This window comes from Astatotilapia calliptera, chromosome 4 (genome assembly GCF_964374335.1).
Source record: "Astatotilapia calliptera chromosome 4, fAstCal68.1, whole genome shotgun sequence".
Lineage (NCBI taxonomy): Eukaryota > Metazoa > Chordata > Actinopteri > Cichliformes > Cichlidae > Astatotilapia > Astatotilapia calliptera.
Window position 1 is genome coordinate 36,563,227 of NC_137425.1, and position 12,804 is coordinate 36,576,030.

Sequence of the window (12,804 nt, forward strand, 5' to 3'; positions counted from 1 at the left end):
TATTTACAGTATCATGGTATTTAAATGGGTATTTACAGTATTCACAGTATTTACAGTATCATGGTATTTAAATGGTATTTACAGTATTTAGAGTATTTACAGTATCATGGTATTTAAATGGCATTTACAGTATTTAGAGTATTTACAGTATCATGGTATTTAAATGGTATTTACAGTATTTAGAGTATTTACAGTATCATGGTATTTAAATGGTATTTACAGTATTTAGAGTATTTACAGTATCATGGTATTTAAATGGCATTTACAGTATTTAGAGTATTTACAGTATCATGGTATTTAAATGGTATTTACAGTATTTAGAGTATTTACAGTATCATGGTATTTAAATGGCATTTACAGTATTTAGAGTATTTACAGTATCATGGTATTTAAATGGTATTTACAGTATTTAGAGTATTTACAGTATCATGGTATTTAAATGGTATTTACAGTATTTAGAGTATTTACAGTATCATGGTATTTAAATGGGTATTTACAGTATTTACAGTATTTACAGTATCATGGTATTTAAATGGGTATTTACAGTATTTAGAGTATTTACAGTATTTAGAGTTTTTACAGTATCATGGTATTTAAATGGGTATTTACAGTATTTAGAGTATTTACAGTATTTAGAGTATTTACAGTATCATGGTATTTAAATGGGTATTTACAGTATTTAGAGTATTTACAGTATCATGGTATTTAAATGGGTATTTACAGTATTTAGAGTATTTACAGTATCATGGTATTTAAATGGGTATTTACAGTATTTAGAGTATTTACAGTATCATGGTATTTAAATGGGTATTTACAGTATTTAGAGTATTTACAGTATTTAGAGTATTTACAGTATTTAGAGTATTTACAGTATCATGGTATTTAAATGGCATTTACAAACCATTTTTCACTCATACAGTGCTTTATAAGGTCAGACTGCGTCTCCAGAAAAAGGATTTTAAGTTCATGTAATCATGTAACACTGTCGTTGCTCCACACCTGTTTGTGGGTTTCTATGTTTACTGACCTTTCACCTCATCTGTGTTTGGGTCAATGAGCCTCTCTGGACCACAGTCCATGGCACTGTGAGCACAACGCTGGACACACAGAACATCATTCAAGATAGATACAGTCTAAATAATACAATTACAGATCATGATTATAAATGAGATTAAAACATGTAGACAGCACAGAGTTTGAAAGACTGACCGGAGGCCTGTTCACCATCCAGTACGCCCTCTCCTGGCAGTCAAACACCACGCGATCTGGCTTCTTCCTCTCTTTGCCAGCCCTGACACATGTACAAGCAGGTAAGTGGGGTATTAAGAGGAAATCATCTGTGAAAACCTAAAACCAAACAACAGAAGTGCCTACAAGACCCGTCACAGCATCAGGACCAATCACTGTACATTAGTGACCATGCTGCAGCAAACTGCACTTTAAGAAATAGTCTCAAAAACCAGCATCTGTGGTGGCAGCGGGCATTATACATTACGAGCTGTGATAGTGTCACTTACTTATACTGTTCAGCTGCTTGCATCACAATGAAATCCCATTTGTGGTTCAGCCATTCATGGAGGTGATTGTAATGTGCCTGTTTGAAACACAAACACACAGCATGGAGCAGCAAGGTGAAAATCCCTTTTAGTTTAAGAGTTTAATCAGCACGTGCTGACTGCATTCTTGTTATAACCAGGAGATGAAAGAGCCTCTGATCGGTGAGACGCCAGAGAAACAGAAAGGTGAAGAGGAGCATCAAAAAGACAGAAAGAGGGCCCACAGAGTAAAAGGAGCCACTGTGGCACAACCGAGGCAGAAGCTATGGGGCCAGTGACGTTTGAAAAGTTAAATGTCTTGTGAATGAATACTTCATCACCATTTCATTCCTGCTGCTTCAAATAGAAAAACAGTGAAACAAGAAGATCCAAAATTGCACTGTTGGTTTGTGTCAGTATCATTCTGTGACATCAGCCCTCAACTTAAATCTCCCAGCTTAAATCTGAGAAGCCTTATTGAGTTGAAGACCAGTAGACTTAATGTATTCCAGTTAATAATGGAATAATGACTGTGCTACTCATTACACATCTAGAAGCAGACACATTGTCTACCTGTTCATATGGTTCCAACATGCCCTTCTTCCGGATGTTCCGCTTTGCCAGGTAAATGGCTAAAACCACAAAACCAAATAAAAACACAGTCAAAACACAAAAAGTAAATTTTATTCATCAGATTATTAGCTACAATAAACAAAACCAGTCTTTCTATGAACAACATTATTTTCTTTATAATTTACTGGTTTAAATGTGTTTGTTTAATAGAAATCCCGTTAATTTCATAGTTGTTTCTATGTCCTCCAGGTTACTGCTTCATACTGTTGCTATATTAAAGGTATGGAAGCAAAGTGGTTCATTAGCAGCTTTAACTCACATGAATGATTTCAAATGATTCGATCCTACGATGTCATAAAATTAGCCCAGTGTTTCCATGCTGCAGACAACCACTGTGCGACCGCTGCAGCACAGCTCTGACATGATGTTGGCACACTGACTCAACACAGGCTTGTTTCTCCTGGGCTGCCTTTGTGGACCAGCTCTCAGGTGTTCCACTTCTTATTTGAGGAAATGTTTAACACTGAAAATATTAACGCTGTTTGCCGAGTGCATTGTGGGAGGCTTTTTCTTTGAAAAAGATCAGGCTTTGTTTCTGAGAAGATCAGGCGAGAACGTTTTTACTTATCTTTGTGGGGGAAGAAATTTAAATACAAAACTTTTGTCAATTAATTCAACTTAAATATATTTACCTACAAACAGACAGTCAAGTTTTATTGTTAGTTTAAGTGAGTTGTATCCATTAATACTCCTACCAGTCGTTCTCTGAATTTATTTATTGTTGCACACTTTCTGTAAATCCAATAAACTTAATTTCACTTCTCAAATATCACTCTGTGTGTGTCTCCTATATGATATATTTAACTGACATTTTTTATTGTAACAACCATCGATTTATACAGGAAAATAATGACTATTAACAAGGCTGCCCAAATCTTTGCATCCCACTGTAAATGTTTAATATATGGTGACTGAGGTATGACACCGCCTGCAGGTTCCTGTAGAAACAAAGTGCAGGTAAGTTCATATCACAGGATACCCACCATAATCAGAGTCGTCTGGGACCCATTTCTGTGTTGGCCAGAAGTAAGGAGTCTGAAAACATTGAAAATGAAACCAGTTATATGTCTGCTTTCAATGTTTATTTAAAATGTTTCTGGACATTACTGAAACAACTAAATTACAGCAAACAGTCTAAAGAAAGCTCATGTCCTTCCCTGACCTTTACCTGTACCCACACTCTTTGCTTTGGTTTAATGAATCGTTTGCCAACATAAAACAGCCCACACACACAGACATGGCCAGCACAGAATTATTTTATGTCATAAAAACATAGTGCAAGCAAATCATTTCATTTCACAGGAGTTTATTCTCAGTCGCACAACAATGTGTGTAGAACTCAGGATGGATGAGCACGTGAAGTCATCACACACGTGTCTGCTGAAAAACCAACTGTGGTTTACTTTAATGCTGGAGGCAAGTCTCTGCACCGCTGTCCCATCAGTCTGTTGTAGAAAAGGATGAAACGTTACAGGACTTAAAAACAAAAACGAGAATCAGTCAACACCTTGACAGTCAGTCAAGGTGTCAGTGAGTCCAGTTTCCTTCACCATCAAAGGCTCAGAAACAAACTGTGACAGGAAGAGGTCTGCAGACCCAAAGACACGAGTGAACCAGAGGACAAGTTTCTGAGAGTTAGCAGCTTGTGTGATGGTGGCTCACAGGACATCAGCTTCAAGCAGCTTAATAGTCTCAGTTTCAGCTGTGAAGAGAAAACTTCAAGCTGCAGGTTTGACAGGATGAGTTGCAGCAAGAAAGCCAGACTTCAGAATAGGACAAAGAGGCCTGGCTGGGCCATGAAACACCACCATTGGACTGCTGAAGACTGGAAGAAGGTATTATGGACTCATGGATCAACATTTGAACTCATGCAGGATCTTTGCCGTCAAGTAGGTGAAAGGACGGTTCCACAGTGTGTGGCATCAACTATCAAACATGGAGGGGGAAGTGTGATGGTCTGAGGCTGTTTGCTGGATCCAGGGTCGGTGACTTGTACAGAGTGAGAGGCTCCCTGAACCAAAACAGCTACCACAGCATCCTGCAGCACCATGCAGGACCCTCTGGTATGTGTCTAGTTGGTCAAGGGTTCATCCAAAACATAAATCCAAGCTATGCCAGAACTACCTCAGGAAAAAAGAACAAGATGGTGAGCTTGAAAACATGGAGTGTCCAGCACAGTCTCTTTACTACCTCAATTCTCAAAAGTTCTTGAAAAACTGTTTAAAAACTGACTGGAAAAATTTATAGATAAACATAAACTACTCACCGAGAGTCAGAACGGATTCAGATCAAGCAGATCAACATCATCGGCACTATTAGATTCAATAGAGTACATCACAAACTCCACAGACAAAAAGCAACATGTGGCTGGGTTATTCAGAGACTTGACAAAGGCATTTGACTCTATAGATCATGATATATTAATAAGAAAACTGGAACGTTATGGTGTCAGAGGGGTCGCTTTAGATTGGGTCCGAAGTTATTTAGGTGACAGGAAGCAGTTTGTGAAATTAAATGATGGTTGCTCCTTATGTATGCACATTGCTTGTGGGTCAGTTTTGGGTCCAAAAGTCTTCAACATTAACGACATCTGTAAAGTGTCCAAAGCATTAAAAGTGGTTCTCTTTGCTGACCAGACAAACATCTTCTGCTCTGGTGATGATCTGCAGAATTTATTGGAGGATATGAAATAAGTAAAGTGAAGTTCTGGCTTGATAAAAACAAATTATCATTAAATTTGAATAAATCTAAACTGATGTTATTTGGAAATAGTAGTTTAAATACAAATGCAAAGATTCAAATAAATGGTGTTGATATTGAAAGAGTCAGTGAAAATAAATTTCTGGGGGTAATAACAGATGAAAAACTTAACTGGAGAGCTCACGTAAGATATATTCATTCCAAAGTATCACGAAGCATTGCAGTACTAAACAAGGCAAAGCAGGTATTCGACAGAACATCACTTCATATTCTCTACTGTTCACTGGTTTCACCTTACTTAAGCTATTGTGCAGAGGTCTGGGGCAATAACTATAAAACCACATTACATTCACTTTTTACTCTTCAAAAAAAAAAGCAATTCGAATCATCCACAGTGCAGGTTACAGGAACATACAAACTCACTATTTTTACAGTCGATCTAGTGAAATTCCAAACAGCACAAATTCTATTCAAAGCAAAAAATAAAGAACTGCCAGGAAATATTCAGAGTATGTTTGTTTTGAAAGAAGGAAGTTATAATTTAAGGGGTTTTTGTAACTTCAAAACAATGAAGGTACGTACTACAAGAAAAGGCTTTTGTGTTTCTGTGCATGGAGTGAAACTGTGGAACAGTCTGAATATGGAATTAAAGCAACGTCCAAACATAAAACTGTTCAAAAAGAGTTATAAAAATATGATCTTCTCGATCTATAAAGAAAAGGAAAATATTTAAATTAAGTGAATGTCTCTATTTAAAAACAAACAAACTCATGATGTGATATTATAGTTTATAGTATATCAGAAATCTGTTCACTATTTTTATTACAAATGATACCAGTAATGAAGCTGATTAAATATTAACTGATGATTTATGGCAAAGGGGTGGGATTAAATAAGTGTTTACTTCTTCCCTTTCAACATGTAAATTAATCAGAACGTTTTTTTGTATGTATTTTGTAAAGTTTTTTTTTCTTTCTTATTTTCTTTTTTGTAAAGGTACCTGTATATTGTTCACATGTTGAAATAAAAAATTACCAACCAACAGTCTCCAGACTTAAACCCAACGAGCTGGTTTGAACTGGACAGAAGAGTGAAAGCAAAGCAACCAGAAGGTCCACATTTATGGGAACTTCTGCTCCAGATATGGGAGAAGATTTCTATTGCAGAAAGAATGACACGGCTGTGTTCAGCTGGTATATCTGCCAAAGGTGCGACTTTGATGAATCAAAGTTTAAAATACATTTTGGTCTATAAACTGATTCCATCTTTTTTAACTCTTTATTTGTACTACACTTTCATTTAAGAATGCAAAGAGACATTAAACTGCATAACTTTCAATAACAAACTGGAAAATTGGGGTGTTCTAAAACTCTTGACTAGTAGTGTGTGTGTTTCTATCCTTTTCCTCCAGGCTCAGAGGGAACGTTTTCTGCCTGGTATCAGGCTGAAAAACAGTTTCCTTGGAGGAGCCAGAGGACAACCCCTCATCCAAGTCCCCCCTCAGGTCTAAACAAGGCAAAATCTGAAGGCATGAAGACATCAAGGGATTCCAGATGATTCAACATCTTGCTCATCATACAAATCTGTACTCTGATTGGAGGATCTATATGGGTATTTTCAGTTTCCCTTTGCTGAAGGACGTGCGGCACCATGAATCACGTTTTCATGCAATAGCTGATATCAGTCAAGGAAGTGGTTCCACCTGTTATGTTGTTTGTGTGTATGGTTATAATCATGCAGAGCGTGCGTGAGTGCTAGCACATCTTTCAAAGTTTCCTGTCCAGTTAGTCTGAGGCCTGTACTATGAAGCACGAGTTTACTTATCCAGGAAACGTCGAGGGTAACCCTGGGTTCTGTATCACCACCGTGAGAACCCTGAACCCTTCTTGCCAAAGTACATTGCCATGGTAACTTACGCTGCAAACCTAACCTACTCTGGAGCAGGTTACAGGATCCAGATTAGAGATTAACAGGCATGAAATCATCGCCTGTTGACCGATCAATTCTCCAGAAAATGGTTAAAATAGCAGCCTCGAAGTCTTTGTGTTGGCTTGATGAGCATCAGTAATATACTGCAGCCATGGACCCAGCATTATTCATGTTGACTGCAAACTATTTTACATACACTACCAATCAAAGGTTTGTTTTTTCTTTATTTTCACGACTATTTATTTATTTATTTATTATATTGTAGATTCTCACTGAAGCCATCAAAACTATGAATGAACACGTGGAAATATGTAGTGAACAAAAACGTGGGAAATAACTCCAAACAAGTTTGATATTTCAGATTCTTTGCTTTGCTCTCTCGGCGTCTCCATGAGCTTCATGAGGTCGTCTCCTGAAATGGTTTCCAACAGTCTGGAAGGAGTTCAGAGATGCTGAGCACTTGTTGGTCCTTTGCCTTCACTCTGCGCTCCATCCACATATATTTGAAGATTAAGCCAGGACATTCTTGGCTAAAACATGTTGACAGTGTATGGGTGACAGACAAACAGGGTGTTTCAAAAGGTTAGGCATCGTTTGGGTCCACACATGTCCAAACGATTGTGTGTAGGCTGTGTTGGTACCATTACAAGAACAGCAACCAGACCAAAGCAATGATTTTGACTCGATCGGCTGACAGATAAAATACATTTATGAACACAGCTGCAGGGCCAGGAGTGCCAGCATGGATTCAATTAATACATCATTAAATGATTAATTAAATACTTAATTAAGTCATTAAACCAAAAATTTAACAAATGGGCTTTTAATTAATTATTTTTGTGTTTATTTAATTAATTTATAAAACATTTAATTCATTATTTAATGATGTATTTATTTAATTCATTTGTTGATTGACTGATCCCCCTTTCCAACCTGTGTGCGCACAGACGCGTCAGCAGGACTGCGTCTGAGTTCTACGCTCACAGGTTGTTGAATTTATGCACAACGAATGTCATTGCTAATAAATACCTGCACCCACAGAATGAAATGATTTGCTCAGATTATGTTTTTTTCTCACGTGTAACTTCTGACAAATTCCATATAAACTCCTTCACATGCTTTACCTACGATGGGACAGTGTGACTCGGACTCTTATCACATGTAGCAAAGGTGAAGCAAACATTTACCTGGAAACGGTACAGGCTGCTGTCGTTGCACATGACCAGCTTCTTATGGTTCTGCAGCGGGTAGATGTAACCATAAGCTACCAACATGGTGCCAAAGGCCTGAGCCTCTGGAACAAAGGCAGGAAAGAAAGAAAATAAAACCAGTTCAAACAACATTTGGCTGGTGTTCTGTTAAATATAAACTCATAATACAGAGGTAATATCCCAGCTATTATAGGGCGAGAGGCAGGGTGACAGTCTATCGCGGGGCTAACACACAGACACCGTTCACACTCACATTCACACCTATGGGTGAGTTACCAATTAACCTAACCCCACTAACTGCATGTCTGAACTGTGGGAGGAAGCCCAGCACCCAGAGGGAACACACGCAAACACAGGAAGGAAATGCCAACTCCACTTTGTTTGTCCGCTGCTTTCAAAAAGTTCTTTAGTTTTGTTTGTTTTTTTTAAACAAACAAACAAACTTGTACTGATTTTTCCAAATCCATACATTAATAATTGATAAACACTAAAACTGGCTGAAAGAAAACATTTCAGAAAATAAAAACTAACTTGAAATGAGCAAACTCACAATGGAAACTAAGTGAAACTACACTGAAGTAAAAGCAAAAAGGCAAAAAGAAATAAAACTATAGTAACTCTGGTAAATGGTGTGTGCAATGATTTAATGTGTCGAAGTGCAGGGCTGCAGTACATTTGGAAAAAGAGCTTTGATCGTACCTTCTGTAGTGGTCTTCATTTTGTTGCTAATCCAAGCAATTGTGTCATTACCTGTGTGGAGACACAGATATACTGATCAGAATCAAGAACATTTAAATCACACGTCTTTGTGTTTATGTTGTGTCATTTGTTGGTCAGTGGAAACCAAAATTAAATCCTTTGAAAGAATGGGTTCAAAATCAAAAAGAGCAAAAAGAAAATAATTTCATCCCAAATAATTTTAATGAAAGCCAGAAACACGAGTACACTGGAGGTTCATTTGGAAATCCTGTTCAGAAAGAAGCAGATGCTGACATGATTCTTGCTTTATCAGCAAAAACCAGAAGATAGAAACAACTTAAGAATAGAAATTCACAAAGAAAGAACCAAATAGCTCAGCTGTTCCAAAGTGTTAAATGTGGACTATGAACATTAGGTTACATTCCTTTAATAATGTCTTACACAGACATGGTTACGGCATGATTAGTATGTTAGTTTAAATGAATCATCACCCCGAGTCATACCAACCACCAGATACAGTTTTATTTTATTTGAGAACCTGGCACACAGCCTTATATAGGCTCAGATACTAGAGATGGACCAATCCGATATTACGTATCGGTATCGGTCCGATACTGACCTAAATTACTGGATCGGATATCGGAGAAAAATAAAAAATGTAATCCGATCCATTAAATATCACGAAAGCACCTCACAAAACTTGCAACACGCCGTAACTCACCTCAGAACGTTAGCATGTCGGAGCAGTATGCATCACGTGATAGAGCGGCTGTGGCATGCGGGACCTGTCGGTGGTCTGGATAGCATGTGGAGCTTTGCTAGCAACCTGGCATTTCATCTCCGACAAAGTTATCCCGAGAGAAGTAAAGCAAGTGTGTAAGTCCATCTCTGAATGTTTGTAAAGCATTCCCACGTTAAGCTTAACGAGCTACTGCCTCTCGCTCTCCGGCTGCTACTTCAATCGTGAAACTGCTTAACGATCAGCTGATCGGCTTTTCTGTCGCGAGTCCGTCTCTCTGGTTTGCTTTTGGCCCACTTTGCACCAGAAAGAGGAAACCAGCGGCTGAACAACAGCAGCACGTTTAAGCTTGATCAGCTGTTGTTAGAATTTATTTAATATTACTTTCTACTCGAGGATCTTTTTCTACGTAGCTGACGCTGGTAACTGTGCAGGGGCGGATCTAGCAAAGTTTAGCCAGGGGGGCCGATAGGGCATTAACAGGGAAAAGGGGGCACAAAGACATACTTTTCTTTCTTATTCTCATTTAAAATGTCGAGCTTTTAATAAATAATTATCTGACACCCAAAGTTTTAATTTGATGTAAAATGAATAGAAGTCAATTACTGTATATAGTGACTATTAAGTCTAATATATATACCCTAGTAAGCTATAGTACTTTTTCCTTTGGGAAGGTACCATCTGTGCAGTCTGCAATTTTGTTGAAGAAAGATGTTGAATCTATTTAATATTTCTTGAAAAATAATTGATTTCTGTGCATTTTTTTTCACACTGCATCAAATTAAGGTTGATTACGTCGATTAAGCATCATGAGGTGGAGCGTGAGGGGTGGTTCCCTATTTTTTATTTATTTATTTTTGTTGTTGCTGGGAGTTGGAACCCTATTAGTTAGGTTGCTTAATATTTACGCTAAGTACTCTTTAAAATACCAGAATAGGGAGGATGGTGTAGGTTTAAGTTTATTAGATTGATCAGTATTGCTGAACTATGAAATATTTTTTTTGCATACAGGTATAACAGAATAGCTTTAGTGTAGTTGTTGTTTTAAACTTGAGTATGAACTTGCAGACTTGCAAAATGCAGCAAGATATTTAAAAAACAGTTTTGTTGATTAAAAAACACTATATCGGATTCATATCGGTATCGGCAGATATCCAAATTTATGATATCGGTATCGGTATCGGACATAAAAAAGTGGTATCGTGCCATCTCTATCAGATACAATAATCATAGTAGGTCATTTTAACATGCATGCAGGTGCTGGAAATGACAGCCGTGCATTTCATCTAGTATGAGACAAGAATCAGGCATTTCTCAAACTATCAGTGAGCCTGCTCAACACATCATCACATAAAAACAGAACATGTAACAGTAAACTCTGAAACCCTTCTTTAGTCTGATCATTTCTTAATAACATTTACAGTAATAGATTACACAGCGGGAAGCACGGTGGTTAGCACTGCTGCCTCACAACAAGCAGCTTCTGCTTATCTTTACCAGGCTGACTTTTATTCATTGTTCCAGTTTGGATTCAGGAGACAGACACTATCTCTACTTTTAAGATTAGGCTTCAAACTTTCCTTTTTGCTAAAGCATATAGTTAGGGCTGGACCAGGTGACCCTGAATCCTCCCTTAGTTATGCTGCAATACCCACATAGCAGACATGACATACCCTGCCATGACTTCTGGCATGGCAGGGTATGTCAACCAGATGTGGGCCAGGTCTGGCAATACAGCTATGGTAATCAATGTTTCAAATGCAGGTTTGACAGGTTTGTGAGTGTACACTTTATCCAAAACCTAGTGAGGGTTGACTCATGTTTACCACCGGGTGGCTGTAGCTCAGGAGGCAGAGCAGGTCACCTACTGATCGGAAGGTTAGTGGTTTGATCCCTGGCTCCTCCAGTCTGCAAGTCAAGACTATGAATAAAGTTAGGAAGCACTCAGTTTAGATAAAGTGTGTGGTTGGGTGAATGTGGCATTTTGTATAGAGCACTTTGAGTAATCTGGGAGAGTAGAAAAGTGCTATAGAAGAATCAGTCCATTCACTGTCTGAGCAGAGTTTCGTCATGTTACTTTTGCTCTACATGTTGTTATTACATGGCTTGATTAAGGTTCACATCAGGCTGACATCTGGGGCCAGAGCTGAAACTGTTCTGGGCCAGCACAGGGCCAGCAGCTGGCCTTGTGCTGGCCCATGTGTGGGCCACCAAAAGGCCGTCATTCTGTGCGGTATGTGGGCCATGTGTAAGCATAGTGTGTGGGCTGGATCCGGGCCCACACAGCGGGCTGCTGCTGCTGCTGCTATGTGGGCAGCAGCCAGCTACAGCTACCAACACCTACACCCTCCTGATGGAATACCTCTGGTTCTAACACATCATTTATGTACTGTAAGTGCTGGCAGAATACTTGGGTCAAATGGATGGCTGCTCAAATTTCCCTTCCAGGCCTTAGTCCAGATTAAAAAGTCACTTTGGTTCTTAGAGCACTGCACAGATATCATCCAATCATGGCTGCTTTATTTAGCTACTAGCCGAGCAGCTTAGGCAGCAAAGCTTTAAATAATCCAGTGAGGCTGTACAGATTAAATACCTGAGAGGTAAACGCACTGTCACCTTGTGGTCTAGCACATCGGACAGGACAAAGTATGAAGGTTCAATAAACAGGAGCATTTAGCTTCAGAAATAACAGGTAGGCTTTAGTGAAAAAACCAAAACTATGAGAATTATTTGTTCTTTTTCTACTTAAAACTTTATTGTTCTGTATCAGTTTGTGGTATTTTAAATCAATTTGAAACATTTATTTAATGCCATTTACAGAATTATATGTTTTTATTCACTTGGTTGTTTTTTATACATAGCACCAGTTCACAGTAACAGTTAGTTCAAGGTGCACTGTAAGGTGAAGACAACGAGCTCAGACCGACCACACAAAAACAACCCAAGATTTATCAATCAACTTAGACCCAATCCTTTGGTCTCAGATATGCTTAAAAACCTTTCAATGGATCAGAAATCCCAGTTTGCAATTAATACAATACAAAATATTACACAGAGTGCACTATACTGGTCATAGGATGTTCAAGATGGGCTATACGCCTTCCAACAACTGCTCACACTGCACAGCAAATACACCGGACAATTACATCCACGCTCTTTGGTTCTGTCCACCAGTTCAGAAATTCTGGCGTGAGATATGTGAAGACTTATCAAAGTGTCTGAAATGTAACATTCCAGCCTTTAGTATGCTTGCTGGGCAACTTGGATGAGGTCACTGCAGAAATAAACACAGCCCACGTTGTTTTTACGGCCCTATGCATTGCCAAGAAAATGGTCCTCATTAACTGGAAAAATAAAA

At 38.4% G+C, this 12,804-nt stretch overlaps 1 protein-coding gene across 1 annotated transcript in view; it reads right to left on the bottom strand.

Annotated features, from left to right (window-relative positions):
• Positions 1-12,804, bottom strand: part of rgs9a (regulator of G protein signaling 9a) — a 36,215-nt gene that overhangs the window by 16,111 nt on the left and 7,300 nt on the right. The window contains exons 3-9 of the mRNA XM_026166245.2: positions 8,708-8,758; positions 7,985-8,091; positions 3,152-3,203; positions 2,109-2,167; positions 1,518-1,594; positions 1,210-1,291; positions 1,035-1,097 (exon numbers count right to left, since the gene is read on the bottom strand). Coding sequence (XP_026022030.2) covers positions 1,035-1,097; positions 1,210-1,291; positions 1,518-1,594; positions 2,109-2,167; positions 3,152-3,203; positions 7,985-8,091; positions 8,708-8,758 — 491 coding nt within the window. The remainder of the gene's footprint in view (positions 1-1,034; positions 1,098-1,209; positions 1,292-1,517; positions 1,595-2,108; positions 2,168-3,151; positions 3,204-7,984; positions 8,092-8,707; positions 8,759-12,804) is intronic.